Genomic DNA, 27,489 nt, shown 5'->3' with positions numbered 1-27,489 from the left:
AGTAAGAGCTTTGAAATAAAACAGATTTGGTTTGACACCCAGCTCTATCACTTAGTAGCTTCCTGATCTTGAGCAATTTACTTAAATGCTATAAACATCAATTTCCTTATCTGTATCTCCCTCATTGTACCTATCTTATAGGGATATGGTGAAGATTTTACTGCAGGAGACATATAAGGAGCTTAGCAAGCACCACTGTCCTTCAAGAGTCTTACTCTCAGCTCCCGTAATGCATCACTTCATCCTCTGTTGCTGGCATTCTCAACATCCTCCCTTCCTTGTCCTCTTGCACCTTCCTTGCAAATCCCCACCTTGGTCAATGTAAGCCTTCTCCATGCCCACACGATTATGGGCTAACACAATTATACAAATTGGGACCACGACAAATGCATGGTCTCCAGCCTCAGCAGGGCCTTGCCAGAGGCTGGAATATATTTGAGATCTGTCTCTGTCCCTGGCCATATCCATTCCCCATTGTGTTTATGCAACTTTTTCAATCTTCTCCTCAAGCCATCCTCAGAATAAATAAACATGCTCATACTTCCTCTACTTTAAAACAATTTTTTCCTCAATTCCACGTTCCTCTTTACCACCACCTTTTACCTTCTCGTCTCAACCCAGCTCTTCGAAAGAATAGTCATCACACTCCTGCCTGAGGAGAGGAGATTTGATGGAGGGATGTCCGTCAAACCCAACATGTCCCCGAACAACTCACCCTCTGCTCCCCCTTCTCATGTCCCGATCAATCCTCATCTTAGTCCTGCACTTTCAAAACTGAAACACTGGGTTCACCTCACATGTTTCCCTCAAGCTCACGGCAGGTTTTTCCTTCCTTTTCTGGCCTGGAGTTTTCTTTGGGACATACGCTCCTCCTCACTTTCTGTCTGACAAACAGCCCCTTGTCTTTCCTGAGGCAGCTGATATTACCTCTTCTTTCAAGCCCTTTTCTGAAGTCCTACCTCCAGCCCCGGTAGAACTCACTACTTCTCCTTTGTGTCCCTTCAGTGTACAGATGAAAAACCACCATTTTAACAGCTGGAACACTTGAGTTGTTCCATGTTTGTCTCCCTCCATCCGAGTGTAACTCTCTGTGGGGATTGCTGTTTTGTGTGTGTGTGTGTGTGTGTGTGTGTGTGTGTGAGGGAGACTGGCCCTAAACTAACATCTTTTGCCAATCTTCCTCTATTTTATCTAGGACGCCACCACAGCATGGCTTGATGAGCAGTGCTAGGTCTGTGCCTGGGATCTGAACCTGCGAACCCCAGGCCACTGAAGTGGAGTGCATGAACTTAACCACTATGCCACTGGGCCAGCCCCAAGGGATTGCTCTTATTTGACTTGTTTTTATGCTCAGTGTCTAACACAGTACCTGGTATACAGTAGGTGTTTAATAAATTGTGTTGAATGAATGAATAAGCCAATAAAAGAATGAGCAGAGGAGGAGAACCTGTAACAATAGCAAACATTTAATTGATGCTTCATTCATTCATTCATTCAATACATGTTTATTGGACTCCTGTAAAATGCCAGCCATTGTTCTAAGCACTTGCAGTCAACAAAACAGACAAAAATGTCTCCCCTTGAAGAGGTTACTTTCTAATGAGGCAGACAGCAATAAACAATATAAATAATAAGTAAGTACACATTGCATCATGTCAGAAGGTAACAAGTGATGTATGGAAGAAAGAACGAGCAAGGGAAAGAGAGATCAAGTGCAGTTTGCAGTAATGGGCAGAGTAGGCAAGGCCAGCCTCGTTGAGAAAGTGAGATTTGGGCAAAGACTAGAGGGAAGTGAAGCCTTTGGCCAAGTAGCTACTTGGGGAAGAACCCCTCCAGTAGAGGCGAAAGCTAAGATGGGAATGTGCTTAGTATGGTCCAGTGAACACAAGGCCAGTGTGGCTAGGGCAGAGGGAGCCAAGTGGCGAGGCATAGGGGATGAGGCTAGAGCGGCAATGGCAGGTGGGAGACAGATCATGGAAGGCCTTGTAGACCACTGTAAAAACTTTGGCTTTTGTTCTAAGTGAAATCAGAAGCCACTGGCAGGTTTTGAGTAAAAGAGTGACAGAATCTAATTTATGTTAAGTGGTGACTTTGGGTGTGATGTAGACAATGCATTGTAGGGAGGTGAAGGCAGAAGCAGTGAGTTTGATAGGAAGCTATTCCAGAAATCCAGGCAGACACAAGGAAGGCCCAGAAGTGGTCGGGTTCTTGTTATACTTTGAGGTGAAGCCTTTGATGTTGAGTGAGAGAGAAAGAGGAGAGAGGAAGACCCCAAGGTTTTTGACCTAAACAGCTGGAAGCAAGGCACTGCTCTAAAAGTTTTCCCTGTAGTAACCCATCTCAGCCCCACACTAAACTAATGAGGGAAATAGTATCCTTGTTCCCAATTTCAGGGGGTCGCTAAGACACAGAGAGGTTGTCTAGATCACATGGCTAGTGAGTGACAGAGCCAGAATTTGACCAGGCAGACCAGTTCCAGAGTCTGCTCTCAACCACTACACCAAGCTTCCCTCTGTAACAGCATAGTAGGATAAAAGAGTTTTATATTGGGTAAAAATATGAAGAGACCAATGATAGTTCTATAATCTAGGCAAAACTATTTGGGCACAAGAATAAAAAAGAAAGGAACAGATTCATGGACAAGATAACACAAGGCAGGCAGAAGATACACTGAGGAGGACTTGTTCAGTTTTTAAGACAGAAGACAGCAGCTCTGAGCTCACAGCTTTCACGTTCAGATAGTCAGATGCTTACATCATTCCTATTGAAGTTCTAAGCACTAAGCCCAGGATGTCCCCTTGTGTAGCCTGGGCAATTTAAACCAACACTCTTTGGACCAAGCTTTCTCCCTTTAGTAACCAAATTGTCCCCTAAATTGATTGAATCCTGTGAGCCCTAGAATAAGTACAAGGTAGAGCAATATTTTCTTAATGCTGCAGTTTGAAGATAGGCATAAATGCTCCTTAAAATGTTAAGAGTATTGTAGTTTGTAAGGATTGTTGGGTTACAAGTGCTTATACAGCCTGACCTGATACCAGCTATCAATAAAAGCCAATAACCACACCCAGCTAGCATAAAAGTACATAAAATAAGAGCCCTCTGGTCTTCTCTCTGGGGCAGCCTGGTATAACAGGATGTGTTGTGAGCCTGTTCCATTGTAGTTGCATCTTCTGGAAACATCTAGAGAAACTTTTATCCCCATCCCCTCCCCAATTAACACACACCTCGCTCCACTGAAGTGGAGAGAACGATAACCCCTGCTCTCTCTTGGGCTAGGGACTCACCTTATTTTCCTACCCACTCAAATCTGCTGAGTCTGTATTCTCTGTGCATATATTTCATATTTTTACCAGTTACTACAAGGGGCTTTTAAACACATTATTTCATTTAAGCCACACAACAATGTATCAAGGAGAACTTGTACTAGTATTCTCATTTTATAGGTGAAGAAACAGAAGTTGAGAAGTGATAACTGGCTTGTTCAAGGTCATTTCGTATCTAACATCCATGCCTCACAGCTTCAGAGTCAGCCTACTTTTCACACCACCACACTGCTTCTCTGAACCCTGCACCACAGCCCGTCCTTGGTGGATCACTTGCCGGATTCGACTCTCCCATCATAAGCTCTCTCACATCAGCCTCTTTCTCTCCAGGCATACACTCTGGCTCTCTTCACCTCACTCTTCAATAAACTATCTCTGCCTTTAGTGTCTCATGCCTCCACCCCAGCCCACCAGATGACTGTTCTCAAGGTACCACTTTGGTCATGCCTCTCTTCTCTCAAAAACCTTTAAATGCTCCCATTTGCTTGAAGAATCAAGCTCAGATGCTGCGGCAGTTTGTCCCCAAGGTCAGAGCCCTCGTTCCTTTCTGGCCTCATCTCTCTGTATCTCTTACAGGAAGCCTCAGTCTAATTTGGTCTATGAGCCATTCCCTAAACTTTCCTAATATTTTTCTTCCCTTGGCTCTTGATTTATTATTTTTTTTCACTTACCCACTTACTCTTGCACACTAACCCACCACCACTCTGAAATTCTGCAAGGCTTAAACATACAACTCAAATGTAAATTCCTTCAGAGAGACTTCCCTGCTTGCTAAGTGGCAGGATTTTTGCTCCCATGGCACCTATCACGTTGTGCCCCGTAACATAATTTCCTCTGCCAGTCTGTGAGCTCCAGGAGGTCCCAACTATGTCGCAGGCATCTTTGTATCATTCTAATGTCCACACAGGCCTCTGAACATAGCAAGTACACAATGCGTGTGTAAAATGCTTTGGTTCAATGAGTATTTGGGTTAAAAACCACCCGTCCACACAGCAAACATGCAGTTAGATTCCAAAATAAAAGATACACACACATATACATGTAATACCAGAAATTTATTATAATAGACACACACACACTCACACACATAAACACAAAACTCAAACTTGGACAATATCCATGGAGTTTTCCACAATCTTTAAAAAATTTAACAGAAATAAAGGATAATTGAGGAAACGTAACTTCGTAATTTTATAATTTATATAACAATTTAGTCCACTCAGTTAAGAATTCTATTCAGTCAAGACTGTAAAATGGCAACGTCCCATCGATATTTAAACTTTTGTATTTGTATTTATTTATAATATAGATATAGGTTCTCAAGGATTCATAGTTTTATGCCATAAACCAGATTTTGTAACTGGACTCTTTGTTAGGTAAGCAAACCCAAAGGCAATGAAGTCCTGAAGAGAGGGATGAAACCCCAACAGAAACTCTACGTGATCCACAGAGCCCTTTAATAAAACACTGCCAATTCAAACCCTACACCCAGTGATACTCATTTTGATCTACTGATGTTTATATGGAGGATGCTTCTGCTAGTTATGATTTCTTTTCATGTAACATTCTAGCTCTCCACTTCCATTCCTATAATTTAGAATTATATAACATGTTGCTGTTAGCTCATACGCAACTCAAACATTTTAAAGACTACACGGAGGTTGGGAGAGGTTGTACAAGGCAGGCCAGAAAGTATGCAAGAAAAGGAATCAAACTCTTTTGTTTTCTTTTCTTTTCTTTTTGTTTCCTTTTGTCTTTACCCTACTGGGGTCTTTGGGAATTGTGTGTATGTATAACAGCACTTACCACAACTTCTCACTTTAGTACAGGTTGGATTTGAAGAGCTAAAACAGGACAACACTTAAGGCACCCTGAGACTCCCAGAGACGTAAATTACAGCTGCTGTTTCTTTTTAGCTCTGCTCTCCTGTTCTTAATTTTTAAAAAAATGTGCAAGTCTCCCCATTTATCAACTCTCATCTTCTCATATTGTAAGCAAGCAAAATCACTAAAGGTCACTTAAAGGCAAATAACCTTATGAATCTGGTAAGTGTGAAGAGAAAAGGCCATAGTACAGACAACAGATTAGGGGAGACACAGAACCACAGGAGTTTACAGTGAGTAAAAACTCAGGCTTTGTTGTACAATAACATCACTGTGTGTTATCCAACGACTGGAGCCCGTAAGTACTAACGGTTTACAGTCATACAAACATAAGCAGTTCTTCAAAATCGAGAACAAATATAACAAGAAAAAAAAGCACTGAGGAAAAATTCAGTATGTCCAAATATTGCTGTTTATTGGATAAAATTCTATTGACCAGTACTTTGGGTTCTCCAACAAGAAAGTGTGAGAAAAAGAGAATTTTAGAAAGTAGCAATTTAAAGAAATGAAATCTATGAAAAATGAATTTTAGTTCTTCATTATAATATAACTTATAACTGAAAAAAAGAAATCCAGGCTGTTAATTAATTCATAATTCTGGAAAATATTTCTTCATGCAGTATACCTATAACAATAACTATGATGTAGTCAGTCTGTCTCTCTCTTTACTGAGAGAGACCCTTATATAACCAAATCTTCCTGGGTAATCTCTGTGTCACCATTTGCCTCCCCAGTTGCTTCACAAGCGACTTGAACCCATCTTTGGGAACGGTGTATGGCAGGTGGTCTAAAATCATTCACGACTGAAGGGTATCTGCAGTGTGTTCATAATGTGAACATTTACACCTCCACCCAATATATCCTTAACAGAATTAAGCCTTTAAACCGTGACAATATAAGAAGGTGACATTATAATACAACAGACAACAAATTTTTCCCACTGAACTACAGAGTACTTTTTCCATTGACAAATTTACCTCATCCCAGAAATATACGAAGTTAACTGCAAAACAGTAACAGCAAAGTGTTCGTTAAGCCATAAGAACAAACCACCTTTTTTCAAAATATTAATTTAACCTTAGTGTCAAGTGCATTGATGTACTAACTGAAAGGACTGCTGCTTTCAAACAGTTTATACAACAAAAGTGTCGTGAGGAAGTCTTACCAGCAAGACTGGTGGTTATTCAAGGGATCCATTAAAAATTATTGTTAGTGATTTTAAATGACAACTTGTCAAAAATTCACTTGACATTCAGCTGTGTTAGCTCTTCACCGTGGGAACTTCACTCGAGAGTGAATATAGTGTCTTCTGAATATAGTCAACAAGCAACAGAACCAGATCCCACATGAGAGGGTCCAAGACGTGGCAGAAGGGATTTATCATACGGCATGGATCTCTGTCCAAGCTCAAAATATCTAAGGACATTTTTCATCTATACCGGACTTCTTTGAAAAGTACTGTACTGTTTCACATCCTTCTTTCATTGTAATCAAATGTACTAAACGAAACCTTTAGGTTAGGTTTAAAAGCAGCTGAAAACTGACTGCTTTAGGCTCTAATTATCAGAAGACTGTTATCTGGGAGCTTTGGGCTGTCAAATATCAGAAACCTTAATAACTTATCATAAAAATACAAGCTCTTGGTTTTGAAAAATATACAAAATGCACTACACGTGGAAATATCTCTTGATTGTCAAGGAAGACAACATAGCAGTCTCGTTCATAGATTCATGTTGCGCTTGAATTTCAATGATCTTTGTTTTTGCAGATTCCATTTTTCATAGTTTTGGGCAGCCTCTGACCTTTGGTGTAAGCACGGTACCAAAAATGGAGAAAGAGCAGCAGAAAGATGCATCCATAACTCATAATGATGTACAGAAAGACCGGAAACTGGTACTTGCAATCCTCCATGAAAAAGAACTGGCTTATGTGGATGGTGACAATAAGGAACTGGACCTAACAGATGAAAGAATGAAAAATATTGTTCAGAAATGAAGAGCCACAATGGAGCAATTATTTAATGCATTCTTTGCCCGATTACGTTTAAACACTCTCTAATCGTAGCTAGGCTACTGTTGGGTAGGGAATTTTATCTTTCAATCTAGCCTCCATGGGAGTGATAGTGAGTGGAATAGTGTTAAGACCCAGATGGGAATTTGGAACCACTCTTCAGTCCCACCAAACTGCACAACTGCAGGAGGCGCTATGTACACGTCCCTGGACTGCACAGTGCTGCAGCCCTCCCCTACTGAGAGAACCATCAGAGCAGCTCTTCTCTGAAAGTCTCTGACCTGAGTCCTTGACGGATGAAATGCAAACAGGACCACTACATTATAGTCCAATTTTCTAGGACAGTTTTGATTTCAAATATTCTGTCCTGTTGTTAGGCCAGGTATTTCAATTCTGGGGAAACAAAAACATTCTAATTAGAGCCCTGCTAATTCTGTAGGAGCCAAAGCATTGCTGAGTCCTCATATCTGCCACTTGTCCTCTCCACTGTCATAGATAAAAATATGTCCTATCTGCCAACAGCAGCAGAGAATCTGCAAGGAGTAAGACAGCATTGGTGACCCTCCTAGTGATGCCTAGGAGCTCTGTGTTCCAGAACGTTCTACACAGTCTTAAGAGGGCTACTTTCTGGGCTAATGTCCAGATTTTATGGATATCTTTTCTTCTCCTGATTAAAAGGTAACAGGTATTCAGGGCCAGCCGGATGGCTGAGTAGTTAAAGTCCCATACGCTCCACTTTGGTGGCCTGGATGCACACATTCAGATACCAGGTACGGACCTATACCACTACCAGCCAAACTGTGGCGGCAACCCACATACAAAAAATGGAGGAAGACTGGCACAGATGTTAGCTCAGGGCTCATCCACCTCAAGCCAAAAACACCAGAGGAAGATTGGCAACAGATGTTACCTCAGGGCAGATCTTCCCCAACAAAAGAAAAAAAAAAGACAACATATATTCTGTGGAAACTTTAGAAAGGTAAAATCTATAAATAATAAAAAATAATAATTACAATCCATCCAGTTATAGTCATAGTTAAGATTTTCACACAGTTTCTTTTATTATCATCAACTTGCATTATCTCGAACTTTTATGACATTTCTGTAGTAGCTACAATTATTGCTCTCACTTTGCAGATAAGGAAATGAAACCTTAGAAAGCCTTAACAACATCCTCAACATTCTTTACAAGTGCATTTGCGTATAATAATACAAAATAATGTGTATAATAATAATGAACAAATGTCTGTTCTTTTGTTATTTTTCCACACTATTAAAAAGTTTTTAGGGGCCAGCCCCAAGGCCTAGTGGTTAAGTTCGCGGGCTCCATTTCAGCGGCCCAGGGTTTCACCGGTTGGGATCCTGGGCGCGGACATGGCACCGCTCATCAGGCCATGCTGAGGCAGCATCCCACATGCCACAACTAGAAGAACCCTCAACTAAAGATGTACAACTATGTACTGGGGGGCTTTGGGGAGAAAAAGGAAAAAATAAAATCTTTAAAAAAATTTTTAAAATTTAAAAATTTTAAAAAGTTTTTACAATAGTCAAGAGCATCTTAAGTGAAAAAGAGCCTAATGCAAAATTGTATATGCAGTATAATACAAATCATGCAAAAAGTATGCACATATATGCATACAGGAGAAAAGCTAGATGAGAATAAAATGAAATATCAGCTCTGATTATTCCTGGGTGGTGGAATTATGCTTATTTTTCTTTCTCTTTACTTAATTAGATGTTCTAATTTCTCTGCAATGAGCACATACACTTTACAATCAGAAAAAATACTTAGAAAGCAACTGCAAGTAATTTTTACGACTTTGTAATATTCCAAAGTAGGAATTAAAATAATTTATTTCACCATTTCCTTATGGTTGGTTATTTAGGGTGTTGTCAATTCTGTTGCTATATATATAATACCATCACTCTACACCATTAATTCTCATAGTACTTTTACTAGTTGGAGGGAAAAAAGGCTGACAAACATTAGGACTAGAGAGGCAGGCACACAAGAAGGCTCATAATTCCCTCAAGGTCATTTAGATCTAGAACAGGGAATTTCTAACTTCTAATTTAATATTACGCCTATTGAGGTTCAGTAACTTTGAGATTATTTTGACCATAAATATATTTATTTTATATAAATGCATAAAATAGTATAAAGATACACATGCTAGTTCAACTGTCTGAGCCTCTTGGCTGCCAAATATGCTTTGTTTTCAACAAAGTTCCTGACAAAAGTTTAAATAACATGGAAAGGATAAAGACGGGATGCCATATAGGGGCCAGACACTTTCTATGTCTAATTGTTTTGTAAACTTTGATATTCTAATTCATAGGGAAGATAAGTGACTCCAGTTTAGTTACACATCTGGTTTTAAAGAAAATTAATTACTCACAAGCTGTAATGATGTCAAATATTTTTTCCACCACAAATACTGCTGGTAAGCTGGTCCCAATGCACACAGTCCATAGTAAGAATACATGACTACATGTACAGCTGTATTTAGAAAGGCATGGAATGTTCCCAAACCACCTGGAAAATAAAATTATTATAAAATGGGGGCATTGCTCCTTAAAATGAAACACATTTTTGTCTGAACTGTTTTATTATAATAACTACTTTAATTAGTAGGAAGAAAAACATATATGAAATACCATCTTGATAAGCAGAGGGAGCTGAATAATACAATCATTTAGTAAAATATAAGATACAAATCTTAGAAAATAGATTAGCAAGTCTTTATTCTAACTTACCCTTAAGATGGTCTTATGATTTGGGTTTACTTAAACTAAGTTGATCTTTTTAAACTCGACATATTGCTAAAGAATAGTAATCAAATTCATTTTTTAGTGAGGGTTAACATATATAAAGTACACATAGCACATTAACCTTAAGTGTACAACTTGATGATTTTTTTACATATGAATACACCCATGTGACCATCACCAAATTCAAGAAATAGAACATTTCCAACAGCACGTGCGGTTCCTACGTCCCCCTTCCAAGAAAATACCCCTCCCAGCGTAAACTTTATTCTGACTTCTATCATCAGCTATTAGTTTTGGCTGTCATTAAACGTGATATAAACAGAATTATACCAGATGTACTCTTTCGTGCCGACTTTCTTTCAGTCAACAATGTTGTTAAGATCCATCCACGTTGGTGTATGTATTAGTAGTCTGCCTTTTTATTGCTGCACAGTATTACACTATATGAATGTATCACAATTTATTTATCCATACTCCTATTCAAAGCTATTTGGACTGTTTCCAATTTTGGTTATTATGAATAAAGCCACTAAGAATATTTTTGCATATGTCATTGTGTGGAAACAAATTCACTTTTTCCACTCTTGATAATTTTCAATAAATATTTTTAGTGCCAAAAAACTTTGGCAGTAAACCCACTAGCTTTCACTAGTAAGCTATGCTAAGTTTGCTTCAATTAATTACTGTTTTTCCAAAATAAACATTTCTTAATTGTTGAACCATCTTTGATTGCTGCTTCCATTTGATTATTATCAATTGTGTCTTCCTATCTTGGTTTTCATTTTCTAATTTCACCACCTCTCCTATTGATTCATGTTCAATTTAGAATAGAAGCAAAGAACCCTGGGGGAATGTAACCAATGATCATTTCAGTTGTCTTTAGGTGGACCAGTAATACAGTGGAAAGGGTAAGGAGGTGATTAGTTGATGGTGGGGGAAAAAACAAAACTCTTCCCTAGCATCTCTTTCAATCTGGAAGAATCCGCACTTTTAAGTATAGCCTGATTCCACTTAGTAATGTTGACCTCGAATTTACATTTTTCTCCAAAATGTTCTATTTTCTTTATTCCAGTATTTTTTTTTTTTTTTTGGTGAGGAAGATTGGCCCTGAGCTATACATCTGCTACCAATCCTCCCCTTTTTGCGTGAGAAGATTGTCCCTGAGCTAACATCTCAGCCAATCTTCCTCTAATTGTACGTGGAATGCCTCCACAGCATGGCCTGAGGAGCAATGTGTAGGTCTGTGCCAGGGATCCAAACTGGTGAACCCCGGGACACCAAAGCAGAGTATGCAAACTTAACCACTACACCACCGGGCTGGTCCCTATTCCAGTATTCTTTAATTCCAGAAATAAGGCAAAAACTCACAAATTTGGACTAATTATGTTAGAAGGGCCAAATTCATAAACACTATGAATTACAGAAAGTTTAAAGCAAAACAAAAATTGTTGCGTCATAGAAACTAATTACTTTTTAATAGTGATTCATAATTGCACCAATTCCAGATACTTCTAGATACTATCACTACTAAACCACTCCCTTAAAATAACCTGCTTAAACCAACTATTTTTAAGTAGTTTAAATATCCTCCCAATGCCTCATTTACACTGGACTGTGTCCAGGAACACTCCCTTTCTGAACAGAGGAAATCAGATTTCATCTAAGCCTTTAATTACCACAAATTTCAAGTCAGAAGAAACAATTAGTGAAGCTTATTAACAACCTCCCAGCTTTTATTATTTACATTTGGATTAGCCTTCTTTCCCCATGAAACTTTAATAAATAAGCTAGAGTGGTGTGAGAACACCTTTTCCGGGGTAAATTAAAAATAGAACAGTTGTCTATTTCTGATAGTTCAGGAGTCTAGCTGCTTAACAGGAGGGTAAGCCAAATACATCTCAAGTCCATTTGAGTCTCACGATGATACGCACACAGGAAATCTATTTTACCCTTGATAATAAACTACATCAGGGCCTTTCTCACCAAGACACCTCTCCCACTTTTTGGTAGAAGACTATCTGTTTTCCATTTAGAAATTTTCACCATTTAAATGTCCTAAAACGAGGATCCTATGGACAGGAATTAAACAAAGCACTAGTGTTTCATAAGGGTCAGTGATCATAAAAGCTATCAAATAAAATTAACTTGCTTCTTTTCTCTAATTATGGTTATTTTCTGATAAGTTATATTAATGTTTGTTCACAGAACAATCATGTTTTAATTAGTAATGTTTTCATATCTTCTCTGGAAAACTTTTCTAATAAAGCATTTTCTAAGCTTGCTTTCTTCTTTATGATAACAGTTCTGAAAAGCAAACATCTCCGAATGAATTACAATCAGTGCCATCATATTTGACTCCTTTGGTCTGGAAAAAATAAAGGAATCACCTGAGTAACTATCATAATTCTCCACATCTCTGGAAGGAGGATTGCGTAATTAGTATGAAAACCTGCCATGGGAATATTTTCATTCTATTCAAAAGGAAAGCTGGAGTGCTATTATCCCAGAGAGCTGTACAATAGACAAACAAAAAATTAAATACTGGATAGAGGTCAGCTGTGCTCAAGTTTTTGAAAGAACAGTTTAAACCGGACAGTTTCTTTCTAGGAATGGAAGCCAATGCCAAATCACATTTCTGGAAATACCTCAGCTCTTATTGCTGTGCTTTCGACTTAAAAAATAATATCAAAACGTCCTTTAATATGACAGGATGCCTAAGGAAGTTGGGACAACTGCAATTGGACACATCTTTAGAGAGCTGTCAGGAGCTGGGGTGTATATCAGTCATCGGAAATTTGAAGGCGAAGGAGATATGGAACTTGAGATAAACATGCTAACTTCCTGGAAACATGCGAGGAATGGCTACAAAACCAAGGCTTTCACCATATTATTTGTTTGTTTATTATTATTTATTTATTTAAAGACATTTAATGGAGCTATGTGGGAAAAGAATAAAATCCAAACAGAACAACTAAAGGATATGTGTAGACGGCTGTCCCCAAAAGTCACACGCATCTAAAGAGTGGAGAGCGGGGGACGACTCTAGATAAGAGTCCTACATTTGTGTTTCCAGCAACAATAAAAGTCAGAAGTTTGAACAAAGGGATACTTTGATGTTTGGAGTTTCTTTTAAATCACTTTTAAGGATTGAATTTGTGTTTATTGCATACAGAAATGTTATTGTTTGTCACACTGGAACCCACTCTCCCCCGGCTACCTGCAGCAAATTTGACTCCAAACCACCAGGTCCATGGCATGATGGTATGATGGAAGACGTGCAGGAAAGTCACTTGGCTATTTTTCTTACGCAGAACAAAAAAGATCTGAAATAGTTTAAAGAAAATCAAGTTCATATAAAATCATGCACTAATTTATCTAGTGTTACAAAAATATTGGCAGAGTGCTAACTATGTCACATCATAATATGTTTTGAAAGGGTTGCCTTATAGAATACTCATAGAAGCAGCCAATTTGCCAAGGGGCAGCTTAAAAGCTAATTAGTATGAAGGAAGGTAGGTACAATGGCTAGTCATGGGAAAATCAATAAAAAGGTGAAAAGAAATTGTATTCACACTAAAAAACTCAAAGGTATAAAGAGAAGAATAGGACCAAGAATTATTGAAAGAAATGTTGTTGGTAAAAAAAAAAATACCCACATGGATTCTGAAATACATGAGAAAGCAGATAGTCTTAATACTTAGGACCAAAATTATTCTACATTGCTCTCTGACACATCCTACAAATTTAGATAAGGGATTAAGCAAACTGAAAGAGGACTTGAAACAAGCTAAAAGTTAGCAAATCATTATTAAAGAAAGATGAAGAGGTAAAAACTTGAAGAGTTAATTGGAGAAACAGGATGGAAAAGAAAGCAAAGCTGCCTAGGAAAAATGGGAAGGGCAAAAAGACACCATCCAGATTGAATGTACCCAGTGTTTGCAGAAACTCTACAAACAAAGGAGTAGAACAAAGAGGCTTTTGGGGGAAATTTTTTTGGAAACATATTCAAAAGCAGAATTAAATGTATTAAAAGACATTTAAAATTTAGAAGACCAGTGATGAGACAGACTTCTAAATATGGGACTAGACAGAGCAGCAAAAACGAAAGTATTCAAAACCATATTGGAGCAATGTGGTTTAAGGAAGGACACAGAGGCAGCAACAGTTTCCATAATTGTGGAAGCTGGAACTGAGACCATGCAAAGCAGAAACAATGAAGCCAAAATGCATTTGCTTCCGCACTTGGAGGAAGGCAGCATGGTCCATCAGAAAAAGCCATAAACCAGCAATCTGGGGTCCTGGTCCCAGTGAGCAGCAGCCTTCCTCTGAGTAAGTCACTTAACTTCTTGGCTTCAATTCATTTTCAGATTGAGGGCTGTGGACGTTATAGATCAATGTTTCTCAGCCTTGGATGCATATTACAATGTACAAGAGCTTTTTTTCTTTTCATTTAGGTCATAATATTTATAACTATTAGTTTATAATTTCACTTGTACATTATTATTTGTCAGTCACCACATAAGTCCACCCCTTCACCCCTGTGCCCACCCCCCAACCCCTTCCCTCTGGTGACTACTAAAAACTATTCTCTTTGTATGTGTGTTTATCTTCCACATATGAATGAATGAAATACTGGTGTTTGTCTTTCTCTGTCTGGCTTATTTCACTTAACATAATACCCTCAAGGTCCATTCACATTGTTGCAAATGAGACGATTCTGTCTTGTTTCATGGTTGGGGAGTATTCACTGTAGATATATACCACATCTTTAGCCACTCATCAGTCAATGGGTACAGGTTGCTTCCACGTCTTGGCTATTGTGAATAATGCTGCAATGAACATAGGGTTGCATAAATCTCTTTGACTTGCTGATTTCAAGTTCTTTGGGTAAATACCCAGTGGTGAGAGATCTGGGTCATATGGTAGTTTTGTTTTTAATTTTTTGAGAAATCTCCATACTGTTTTCCATAGAGGCTGCAACAGTTTGCATTCCACACCCTCTTCAAAATTTGTTATTTTTAGTCTTGGTGATTATAGCCATTCTAACAGGTGTAATGTGATAGCTTAGTGTAGTTCTGATTTGCATTTCCCTGATGATTAGTGATGTTGAACATCTTTTCATGTGCCTATTGGCCATTTGTATATCTTTTTTGGAACAATGTCTGTCCATATCCTCCGCCCATTTTCTGACCAGGTTCTTTGTTTTTCTGTTGTTCAGTTGTGTGAGTTCTTTATATATTATGGAGATTAACCCCTTGTCGGATATATGATTTGCAAATATTTTCTCCCAATTGGTGGGTTGTCTTTTTGCTTTGATCCTGGTTTCCTTTGCCTTGCAGAAGCTCTTTAGTCTGAAGAAGTCCAACTTGTTTATTTTTTCTTTTGTTTCCCTTGTCTGAGTAGACATGGTATTGAAAAAGAACCCTCTAAGGCCAATGTCAAAGAGTGTACTGCCTATATTTTCTTCTAGGAGTTTTATGGTTTGAGGTCTTACCTTCAAGTCTTTGATCCATTTTGAATAAATTTTTGTGTATGCAAAAGATAATCGTCTTTCATTCTTTTGCAGGTGGCTGTCTAGTTTTCCCAACACCATTTATTGAAGACACTTCCTTTCTCCACTGTATGCCCTTAGCTCCTTTGTCGAAGATTAGCTATCCAAAGATGTATGGTTTTATTTCTGGGCTTTCAGTTCTTTTTTTTTTTTGAGGAAGATTAGCCCTGAGCTAACTACTGCCAATCCTCCTCTTTTTGCTGAGGAAGACTGGCCCTGAGCTAACATCCATGCCCATCTTCCTCTACTTTATATGTGGGACGTCTACCACAGCATGGCTTTTGCCAAGCAGTGCCATGTCCACACCTGGGATCTGAACCGATGAACCCTGGGCCACCGAGAAGCGGAACATGCGAACTTAACTGCTGCGCTACCAGGCTGGTCCTTATTTCTGGGCTTTCAGTTCTGTTCCACTGATCTCTGTGCCTGTTTTTGTACCCGTACTATGCTCTTTTGATTACTATAGCTTTGTAGTATATTTTGAATGGGGATTGTGATATCTCCAGCTTTGTTCTTTTTTCTCAGGATTGCTTTAGCTATTTGGGGTCTTTTGTTGCCCCATATGAATTTTAGGATTCTTTGTTCTATTTCCGTGAAGAATATTATTGGGATTCTGACTGGGATTGCACTGTATCTGTAGATTGCTTTAGGTAGGATGGACATTTCAACTATGTTTATTCTTCCAATCCTTGTGCATGGACTATCTTTCCATCTCTTTATGTCATCATTGATTTATTTCAGTAATGTCTTATAGTTTTCATTGTATAGGTCTTTCACCTCCTTGGTTAAATTTTATTCTTTTTGTTGTGATTGTAAATGGGATTGTATTCTTGAGTTCTCTTTCTGTAAGTTTGTTATTAGAGTATAGAAACGCAACTGACTTTTGTAAGCTGATTTTGTACCCTGCAACTTTGCTCTAGTTCTTGATTATTTCTAATAGTTTTCCAATGAATTCTTTAGCGTTTTCTACATATAAAATCATGTTGTCTGCAAACAGCAAGAGTTTCATTTCTTCATTGCCTATTTGGATTCCTTTTATTTCTTTTTCTTGCCTAATTGCTCTGGCCAAAACCTCCAGTACTATGTTGAATAAGAGTGGTGAGAGTGGGCACCCTTGTCTTGTTCCTGTTCTCAGAGGGATGGCTTTCAGTTTTTCCCCGTTGAGTATGATGTTGGCTGTGGGTTTGTCATATATGGCCTTTCCCATGTTGAGGTACTTTCCTTCTATACCCATTTTATTGAGAGTTTGTATTGTAAGTGGATCTTGGATCTTGTCAAAAGCTTTCTCTGCATCTACTGAGATAATCACGTGGTTTTTATTCCTCATTTTGTTAATATGGTGTATCACATTGATTGACTTGTGGATGTTGAACCATCCGTGTGTCCCTGGTATAATCCCACTTGATCACACAGTGTAAGATCTTTTTAATGTATTGCTGTGTTTAGTTTGCCAATATTTTGTTGAGGATTTTTGCAACTATTTTCATCATCGATGTTGGCCTGTAATTTTCCTTCTTTGTGTTGTCCTTGTCTGGCTTTGGGATCAGGGTGATGTTGGCCCACAGAATGTGTTAGGAAGTGTTCCATCCTCCTCAATTTCTTGGAATAGTTTGAGGATAGGTATTAAATCTTCTTTGAATGTTTGGTAGAATTCTCCAGAGAAGATATCTTCTCCTGGACTTTCATTTTTATGGAGGTTGTTGATTACTGTTTCAATCTCTTTACCTGTGATTGGTCTATTCAGATTTCTATTTCTTCTTGATTCAGTTTTGGGATGTTTATGAGTCTAAGAATTTATCCATCTCTTCTAGATTGTTCAATTTGTTGGCATATAGTTTTTCTTTTCTTTTTTTTTTTTTGAGGAAGATTAGCCCTGAGCTAACACCCGCTGCCAATCTTCCTCTTTTTGCTGAGGGAGGCTGGCCCTGAGCTATCACCCGTGCCCATCTTCCTCTACTTTATATGTGAGCTGCCTGCCACAGCATGGCTTGCCAAGCCGTGCCATGTCTGCACCCGGGATCCAAACCGGCAAACCCTGGGCTGCCGAAACAGAACGTGGGAACTTAACCACTGTGCCACCGGGCCAGCCCTGGCATATAGTTTTTCATAATATTCTCTTATAATCGTTTGTATTTCTGTTGTATCCATTGTAATTTCCCCTCTTTCATTTCTAATTTTATTTATTTGAGACTTCTCTCTTTTTTTCTTAGTGAGTCTTATAAGGATTTATCAATTTTGTTCATCTTCTTAAAGAACCAGCTATTAATTTCATTGATCCTCTCTACCTTTTTTTTTGGTTTCAATTTCATTTATTTCTGCTCTAATTTTTATTATTTCCCTCCTTCTGCTGACTTTGGGCTTTGTTTGTTCTTCTTTTTCTGGTTCTGGAGATTTTTCTCGTTTGTTGAGGTGGGCTTGTATTGTTATGAATTTCCCTCTTAGGGCCACTTTTGCTGCGTCCCATATGAGTAGGTATGATGTATTTTCATTTTCATTTGTCTCCAGATATTTGTTGATTTCTCCTTTAATTTCTTCAATGATTCATTGGTTGGTTGGTAGCATGTTGTTTAGTCTCCACATCTTGTCCCTTTCCCAGAATTTTCCTTATAGTTGATTTCTAGTTTCATAGCATTATGGTCAGAAAAGATGCTTGATATGATTTCAATCTTCTTAAATTTATTGAGGCTTGCCTTGTTTCCCAGCATATGGTCTATCCTTGAGATGTGCCATGTGCACTCGAGAAGGATGTGTATTCTGCTGTTTTTGGATGGAGTGTTCTATATATATCTATAAAGTCCATCTTGCCTAGTTTTCCATTTAAGTCCACTATTTCCTTGTTGACTTTCTGTCTGGATGATCTATCCATTGATGTAAGTGGGCTGTTAAGGTCCCCTACTATTATTGTGTTGTTGTTAATATAACAAACCTTTTAGGTTTGTTAATAGTTGCTTCATGTACTTTGGTGCTCCTCTGTTGGGTGCATATATATTTGTAAGTGCTATGTCTTGTTTGTGGAATGTCCCTTTTATCATTATATATTGCCCCTCTTTGTCTCTCCATGCCTTTTTTATCTTGAAGTCTGCTTTGTCTGATGTAAGTATGGCAACACCTGCTTTCTTTTGTTTGCCATTAGCTTGGAATATCTCCTTCCATCCTTTCACTCCCAGCCTGTGTTTGTCTTTGGAGCTGAGATGTGTTTCCTGTCTTGTTTTTTAATCTATCCTGCTACTTTGTGTCTTTTGATTGGAGAATTCAATCCATTTACATTTAGAGTGATTATTGATATATGAGGGCTTAATGCTGCCATTTTATTGCTTGTTTTCCAGCTTTTCTGCATTTCCTTTGTTTCTTGTTCCATATATTCTGGACTACCAATTCAGTTAGGTAGTTTTCTATGAGGGTTTTCTTATTTTCTCTTTATTTGTTATTTGTGTCTCTGTTCTGATTATTTGTTTAGTGGTTACCATGAGGTTTGTATAAAAAATCTCATAGATGAGATACTACATTTTATGATAACTCTTATTTCCTTAGACTAAGACAATTCCATCCCTTTCCACTTCCCCTTCTAAGTTATTATTGTCTCAACTTATTCCATCCTATGTTGTGAGTTTGTGGTTAAAATGATGAGATTAGATTTATTTTTGGAGTTTTCCTTCCCTTTATGTTTAATGTTTTAATTAAGTGTTTGCTAACCTGTTCTGATAGAGAGCTGTAATTTTCTGATTTTTGTCTACCTATTTATCTCCTTGCTCAATGCTTTGTAACCCCTTACTTTTTTTTTCAGGTATAAGGGCCTTCTTGAGCATTTCCTGTAGAGGGGATCTTGTGGTGATGAACCCCCTTAGCTTTTGTTTATCTGGGACAGTTTTTATTTCTCCATTATATCTGAAGGATATTTTTGCTGGATGGAGTATTCTTGGCTGAAAGTATACATCATTCCACTGTCTCCTAGCCTGTAAGGTTTCTGCTGAGAAATCTGCTGAAAGTTTGATAGGGGTTCCTTTGTAAGTTATTTTCTTCTGCCTTGCTGACCTTAATTTTTTTATTTGTCATTGACTTTTGCCAGTTTTACTATTATATGCCTTGGAGAAGGTCGTACATTGATGTAGTTAGGAGATCTATTGGCTCTTTTCACTTATATTTCCAGCTCCTTCCCCAGGTTTGGGAAGTTCTCAGCTATTATTTCTTTGAACAAGCTCTCTGCTCCATTCTCCTCTTCTCCCTCTTGAATACCTATAATCCTTATGTCGCATTTCCTAATTGAGTCAGATATTTCTCAGAGAATTTCTTCATTTCCTTTTAGTCTTAGTTCTCTCTCCTCTTCCATCTGAAGCATTTCTATATTTCTGTCTTCCAGATTGCTGATTCTGTTTTCCATAATATCAGCTCTACTATTCAGGGAGTCCAGATTTTTCTTTATCTCACGCATTGTGTTTTTCATCTCCAACATTTCTGATTGGTTCTTCTCAATAGTTTCAATCTCTTATGTGAAGATGTTCCTGCTTTCACTGAACTGTCATTTCTGGTAACTTGTTAAGTTTTTTAATGATAGTTATTTTGAATTGTGTCATTTAGTTTATAAATTTCTATGCCTTCAGCATTGATTTCTTGCATGTCATTTTCCTTCTGGTCTGGAGATTTAGTATATTTTTTCATACTGTTTGATGGTATGGATTTGTGCCTCCATATAGTCATGGTATCTGCTCACAGCTCCCCCCTGCTGCCACTGGGTAGGGGTCAAGAGCTGTGTATTCTTAGCCCACCATGATCTGCGGCTTGCTGCTCATTGCCTCCGCTTTTCCATCTGTGTGGGTGCTCTGGCTGACTGGCTGAGCTGTAGCACCAGCTGGGGGAGGGGCACTTTCTTTTGCCTGTGTGATCCTGGAGGCATTCTCATTTTGCCCTATCTGCTCTCCCGGGATGCTAGCTTAATGAAGACACCCCTTCAATAGCTTAGTCCCCTCTGTGTGCAGCTTTCCCACAGGCTGTGAGGGAAGTTGGAGAGCAAAGGTGTTCCCATGGAGAGCTGCCCCTCTTCCCTCTCCTCTCAGAGCTGCACAGTCCGGAGCCCAGGGTTGCTGCTGTTGGGGGAGGGAGAGAAGATCCCTTATCTCCTGCCACTTCCTCTGGGGGTCCAGCATCTTCACCTCCAGGTGTATAGCTGCATGGATCTCTCAGATGTCATTTTTGTTGCATGAGTGTCCTCTGTTGGTATATGAATGTCCTTTCCATTGTATCTTAGCGGGGAGAGTCTAAGGGGAGAGCTTGCTCCACCATGATGCTGATATCACTTGAAAGAAACTTTTGAAAAATAGCCATGCCTGCTCTCTACTCCAGATCATGTGGCATCAAATCTCTTGGGGTGGGACCTAGGTTTTCTGTTTTCTAATGCATTAAGTCTACTGGACCATGAGGGTTGAGAACCACTCGACCACAAAAGGGGATCTCAAAATGTGGCCTCTAGACCAACAGTAATAATATCACCTGAGAACTGGCTAGAAATGCAAATTCTTCAGCTCCACCTAAGACCTGCTGAATCAGAAACTCTTGGGGTAAGATAAAGTCATGTGTGGTTTTGTTTGTTTGTTTGTCTGCTGAGGAAGATTCACCCTGAGCTAACATCTGTTGCCAGTCTTCCTCTTTTTGCTAAGGAAGATTTACCCTGAGCTAATGTCTGTTGCCAATCTTCCTCTTTTTGTATGTGAGCCGCCACCACAGCATGGCCACTGATGAGTGGTGTAGGTCCACTCCTCGGGACTGAACCCAGGCCGCCAAAGTGGAGCATGCCAAACTTAACCACCAGGCTACTGGGGCTAGCCCAAGTCATCTGTGTTTTTAACAAGCCCTCTATGTGATTCTAACACATGCTAAATTTGAGAACCACTGGATTCTATGCTCACTAAAGCCCTTTCCAATTCTAACATTATGCAATTATTCAGCTGAGAAGGTGAAGCATGTTGAGATTTGCTACAAGAAATGTAGCGGTATATTTTCTAAACAGAGAATACACTTGTTAGTCTTAGACCTAGGACTGGTTCCAGATAACTAAGATCCACATGCCACAAAGATACAATAAATACCCAACTTTCTGAAACTACTCTGGAAACAAAGGCACATGGCTTTCTCCTCTCATCATGGACCCTAATTCGCAGCATTTGCTTTCCCAGGGCCCAGGCACCCAAATTCAGAGTTGGTCTGCAGGAAAGGAGCCAGTAAGGACAGACTTCAGAAAGGCAGCTGGAGACAGTTTTGATATTACCCAAATTACTGATATCCCAGGGGTGATTTAACATTCTAGTATAAGTTTATGAATTTTGAAGTATTTATCTTCTTCTTTTTTTTTTTGCTGGGGAAGATTTACCCTGAGCTAACATCTGTTGCCAATTGTCCTCTCTTTTCTTTTTTTTCTTTTTCTTGCCTCCCCAAAGCCCTAGTAAATAGTTTTATACTCCAGTTGCAAGTCCTTCTAGTTCTATGTGAGCTGCTGCCATAGCACGGCTACTGACAGATGAGCAGTGTGGCTTTGCAACCAAGAACTGAACCTGGGTCAACGAAGCAGAGCATGCCAAACTTTAACCACCAGGCCGTCAGGGCTGGCTCAGCATTTATCCTCTTAAAGGAGTATGGATGACACAGTATGAATAACCAAAGGTCAATTTTCCTCTGCTCTTTGCTTCCTGAACTTGCTTCACAAAACAATTATCATAAATCTGCATAAAGATGTACAGTTTTGTAATATATATGACAGTCACAGGTTTATCTTAATCAGGCAGTAGATATACAAGAAAAACCTCATGGAGTTTGCAAAAGACTGAAAAATAAGCTTATTCTATCTAGTCTCTAAAGTTACTGATAATAAAAAGTAAAAGATAATATTAGGTCTGCCTGAGGAGGAGAGATAACCAAAGTTACTAGACAACAGAATTCTAGCAGTTTATTGCTCTCATTGAAACGTCAAACATTTACCAAATGTGGTGACTACATACTCACAGTATCTAACAGCTCGATAAATTTGGAGAAGTAATAAAGCCAGCAGGTGCGTGCCATCTGCAGAAACACAGATACATATGAATTTATTTATTTATTTTTTTACATGGGAGAAAATTTTATTTTTTAAAATTTTGGCACCATACACATAACATAAAATTTGCCAAATTAACTTTTTTTTTTTTGCTGAGGAAGATTTGCCCTAAGCTAACATCTGTTGCCAATCTCTTTTTGCTTGTGGAAGATTCACCTGAGCTAACATCTGTGCCAATTTTCCTCTATTTTTTTTTTTTTTTGCTTGAGGAAGATGTGCCTAAGCTAACATCTGTGCCAATTGTCCTCTATTTTGTATGTGGGTCAGCATGGCTGCCAACAAGTGGTGTAGGGCCATGCCTGGGAACTGAACTTGGGCTGCCAAAAAGGAGCATGCCAAACTTAACCACTAGGCCACAGGGCCAGGCCCCCGTGTTAACTATTTTTAAGTATACAGTTCAGTGGCACTAAGGACATTTACACTGTTGTGCAACCATTACCACCATCCATCTATAAAACTCTTTTAATCTTGAAAAACTGAGACTCTGTACCCATTAAACAAATAACCCCGACTCCCCTCCCCCCAACCCTTGGCAACCACCATTTTGGTTTCTGTTTCTAAATCTGACTACTCCAGGTACCTCATATGATAAAATCATGCAGTGTTTGCCCTTTTGTACCTGGATTACTTGATTTATCTTAACGTCTTCAAGCCTCATTCACGCTGTAGCATATGTCAGAATTTACTTCCTTGTTAAGTCTAGATAATTTCCCATTGTATGTATATATACCACATTTTGTTTATCTATTTATCCATCAATGGACACTTGGGCTGCCTCCACTTTGTGGCTATTGTGAATAACGCGGCTATGAATATGGGTAAACAATTATCTCTTCAAGTCCCCCACTTTCATGTCTTTTAGGGATATACCCAGAAGTGGAACTGCTGGATCATATGGTAATTCTAGTTTTAATTATTTGAGGAAACCAGATATAAATTTATTTTTAAATTCAGGAAATTCAAAAAGAAAAGCACCAATTTTCATTTCACATGAAACTACACACCTGACTTTCTTTGATTTTTTTCTGGTAATTTTTAGCTTTTTTCTCTCAATACATATTTTCTGATAACTGAGTCATTTACTCACTCTGAGTTCACATTAAGTGTCACAAATAGAGTCCAAAAAGTTTTAACCTTGATTTTGGGTTCCAAGTTTTTCCAAAGGGAAACTTACCCTCAAAGCTGTAGGTGACCATGAATAGTCAACAATTTCACATCGTAATGAATAACCTGTACCCCAGCCAGACATCACAAACTGCAAGACAACACATGCATATTAAAGAAGGAAGCATTTGCTCAATAGTTACAACAAAGGTAGTTTTGATTGCATCTCTTCATTGCATTCTCAGCTGAGTCAGCGGTCACATTCAGAGGGAAAGACAGGCTAGAACAATTACAAACTAGGAGCTTGCTCGATATCAAAGCAACAAAAGTTTTCAAAATCGTAAACTCATATACTATTTATATAAACTGTGTTTGAACTAAAATGTCCATTTCTTGGGATGATTATTCTACTATAATGGAGAATAAAACACTGGGAGTGTTTTGCTTAAACAGCGAGTACCGGTAGATATATAGCAGTATATGTACATACATGTATATCTATATATGCCTGTGCACATGTTGGTGTACTCTAAAGAGAATAATCAGGTCCAAATTCGCTCTTTTCTAGTGATTTCCAATCTTCCCAATTAGTCAATAAATAAATGGGTAAACCAAAATTGCTCAATGTACTCATAAGATGGCTGCAACAACTGGATTTTTACTGTCCTTGGCTAGTGGGTGTAATGTGAAGTGGTAATCTGTGCCTATTAAAATCAAGATTCACTAAACACAAGACTCAGATATTAGTTTTGCTTTGGATTCACATGACAAGTAAGCAAGGAAAATCTTAACAATAAGAGTACAATCTGGCAAGCCTTAATTCCAACACACCCACCAAGTGACCTTAGACTAGTGGTGAGAAGAAAAAGCCTATTGTTAATAAGTCTGAACCATGATTCAAAGATTACATTGACATTCTTTCAGTGTGACAGTGGGAAGCTCTGCTTTTAAAACAACATCTGAACATGAAAAACTAAGGGCTCTAACTTTAAATTAAAGCATATATTAAATGTTTGGCTTAATTTAGAGTTCTGACAATATGATCAATTCTTCTCTTCTCTGACTTCCCAGTCTCACAAGTGCCAACATCTTCCTGAGAAGGTCTTCTTTCTCGCTATAATGCTTCTGTCATTTTCTGCCATTGAAGTACATTTTCAATTTCTATTTTTAACTACTATTAAAGCTAAAATGACAACTTTAAAATAAATTAACTTCTAAAAGCAAAAGTTCATGAGGCATTATCAGTACGATATTTTAATGGTGAAAAGAAAAGAAGCAAAGGAGAAAGAATAACCATATTTAGACTGTCGTGTTTAGAAACATACCACCCTTTTCTGATACTAGCTCCTACCTTGATTTGTAATATAATTTAATCACATATTAACTTGGTAAGTTGGGAAATCATGAAAATTAAGATTCAGAAAAGTATAACATATATTTCATGGGTGAGAAAAATATCTTTCAAAAACAAGTCAATAAATTTTCTCAAAGGAATAAGGCGACATGGCCCAGAAATAGCTAATTCTGTTTTACAAAGTCCTTATCTGTCAGCGAGCATCCTCATATTCTCTGGTGCTCAGACTCACTTCTGACTGATGCAAGTAATACCCTCAGCCCACTTTCTTAAACTGGGATGACTGGTTTTCCACTTCACCCCACCCCCAACAAGCACTGCACTGAAAAGGAGAAGCTGTGTGACTTGGCCTTCTGTGGGGTCTTCATTGGTCTCTCTAGTGTCCGACTGGTGCCAAGGAACTAGCACATTCAAACCATCACTGTGGATTCCCTTGGTCTGATGTACTTCCCTTTCTCCTTGTTCATGTTTACCCTGACATCCCTGGTGAAGAGGTTTACTCTGAATACCAAATGCAATCGTGCTCCACCCAATAAACCACGTGTCCTGGAGAGGACATGCTGCTCAGCTGGCAAAAGTCTGTTTAAACAAGTGTGGAACTTAATGCTTTCTTGATCGAAGTCTAAAGAACATTCCAACAGTCAGTGGAGCTTTTGACATACGTGTTTATATTTCAGGCTAGCAATAAGAAAGAGTAATAATGTATACTTGGCAGGTAATAAACCCCAAAACTGGCATACAAGGAACTCAAGTATTAGCAGTTAATGGGAGATAGAAACTTTCAAATTCAGATATTTTCAAACCTTCTTTTATATTATAATTGCTAAAATAGGAACTAAAACTGACTGTTTATAACTGGATTCTTTCCAAGCCTGAGACATATATTTGGGGACATCACAATCAATGACAGAATCAGACACAGAACCTAAGAACACCAGAGCCTGAAGGGACTTGAGAGAAAATTTGGTTCGATCTTGACTTTAGAGAATGGAGGCCCAAAGAGGTTAAGTGACTTGCTCAAAATCAGGCAGCTAGTTAGTAGCATAACTGAGACTAACTAGCCCCTGGTATCCTGGCTTCTAAGTCTGCTCTTAACACTGTCCTACAGTAGGCTATATCCTATGTCTGGGAACGTGCTAAGAGCATGCATTTTCTCTGCTCCCCATCTCTATTACTCCTTCCCTTTCAGTTACTCATTCTCCAGAAAGGACAGTAAAAGTGGCTTGTGAGTTAACTTTGGAAATAAAGTAGAAGACATATAAGGCATCAAAGTAAGTCCAGACTTCAGGGAGCCCTGTGAGAAACGATGCCAGAGCAGACTTAAGGTGTTGGATCAGGTGGACTCATGGCAGGAATCAGATTGGAAGGGCACATGAGCAGAGGCTACGGTGTCAAGAGAGGCCAGGGGGCCACACTGGGCCCTAGCAAGACCCAGGTAGGAGGAAGCGCAGGCTGTGCTGTAGATGAAGTAAATAAGGAGCAGAAGATGAGGAAGCCAGCCAGTATTGGAAAAGAAGCAAGGAACCCCAGAAAAGCAGGTAAGTGAGGGTGGCTGAGGCATGTTAATAGCAGAGGGGGAGAACAAGGATCCATGAGTCTGCTTTTGGGTCCTGGAAGATCCCCATCTCTCTTTCTGACATTTAAGGTACAGGTTCCCTCACCTACTGCTTTGTATGAGTCTAAGTTCTCTGTCCCCATAAAACCCAGCTAAACCAACCAAAACTTCACCTTCTAGCTCATCAGAGTACGCAGAAACCAAAGGTCTTGACCGTGATGATGACAACTCATTACAGAGTCAGGATGAGCTCTGATGTCAGACAGACCTGGATTCAAATATCAGTCCTCCACTTACCAACTATGCTACTTTGAGTAAGTTACTTAATTTCTCTCAGCATGAGTTTCCTCAAAACTAACATTTATGGATTCATTCAATCACCTATTAAGGTAGCTACATGCAAGTCCTTGGCTTAATGTTAACTTTTCTCACTACCTGTGAGGAAGACTATACAGAGGGCCTCTAAGGAGTTCAATATCTGATCTACCCATAACAACTTTTTGGCAAATACCTGCTCTAGTGAGGCAAGTTTCTAAAATTCCTTAAATCTCGAAGAGTTACCCTTACAGTCACAACAAGAAACATGACAGATAAACAGGAAGACCCAAGCAAAATTCTCCCATTAGGAATACTGAAGACACTTGCCTCATAACACAGATACACAGAAAAGAGTACTATGAAAAAATTGTACGTTATCATCACTTTCTTGAGGTCAAAGGGCTTTCGATTCTCCATGAGCTTTGGTCCCAGAGAAGTGACAAAATAGACATAGAGTACCAGGATGATGGTTTGTGGCAGAGGCGAGGACATGAGGAGCCAGTCTTCAACTCTTGGATCTAAGAGAAAAACAAGATGT

The 27,489-nt window shown here is 38.8% G+C and overlaps 1 protein-coding gene across 3 annotated transcripts in view; it reads right to left on the bottom strand.

Annotated features, from left to right (window-relative positions):
- Positions 1-4,359: 4,359 nt before the first annotated feature.
- ELOVL7 (ELOVL fatty acid elongase 7) overlaps positions 4,360-27,489 on the bottom strand; it is an 85,402-nt gene continuing 62,272 nt past the window's right edge. For 2 of the 3 annotated variants that reach the window (XM_044772059.2, XM_014831037.3), the window contains exons 3-8: positions 27,279-27,469; positions 23,795-23,875; positions 22,530-22,586; positions 13,206-13,311; positions 9,616-9,752; positions 4,360-7,162 (exon numbers count right to left, since the gene is read on the bottom strand). In XM_044772059.2, coding sequence (XP_044627994.1) covers positions 6,953-7,162; positions 9,616-9,752; positions 13,206-13,311; positions 22,530-22,586; positions 23,795-23,875; positions 27,279-27,469 — 782 coding nt within the window. In that variant the 3' untranslated portion in view covers positions 4,360-6,952. The remainder of the gene's footprint in view (positions 7,163-9,615; positions 9,753-13,205; positions 13,312-22,529; positions 22,587-23,794; positions 23,876-27,278; positions 27,470-27,489) is intronic. The other variant, XM_044772071.2, reaches the window with a different exon arrangement.

Source organism: Equus asinus, chromosome 10, assembly GCF_041296235.1.
Source record: "Equus asinus isolate D_3611 breed Donkey chromosome 10, EquAss-T2T_v2, whole genome shotgun sequence".
In the NCBI taxonomy this organism is placed as follows: Eukaryota; Metazoa; Chordata; class Mammalia; order Perissodactyla; family Equidae; genus Equus; species Equus asinus.
Note: the sequence above shows the minus strand (reverse complement) of the source record. Positions and strands in the feature narration are given on the sequence as shown.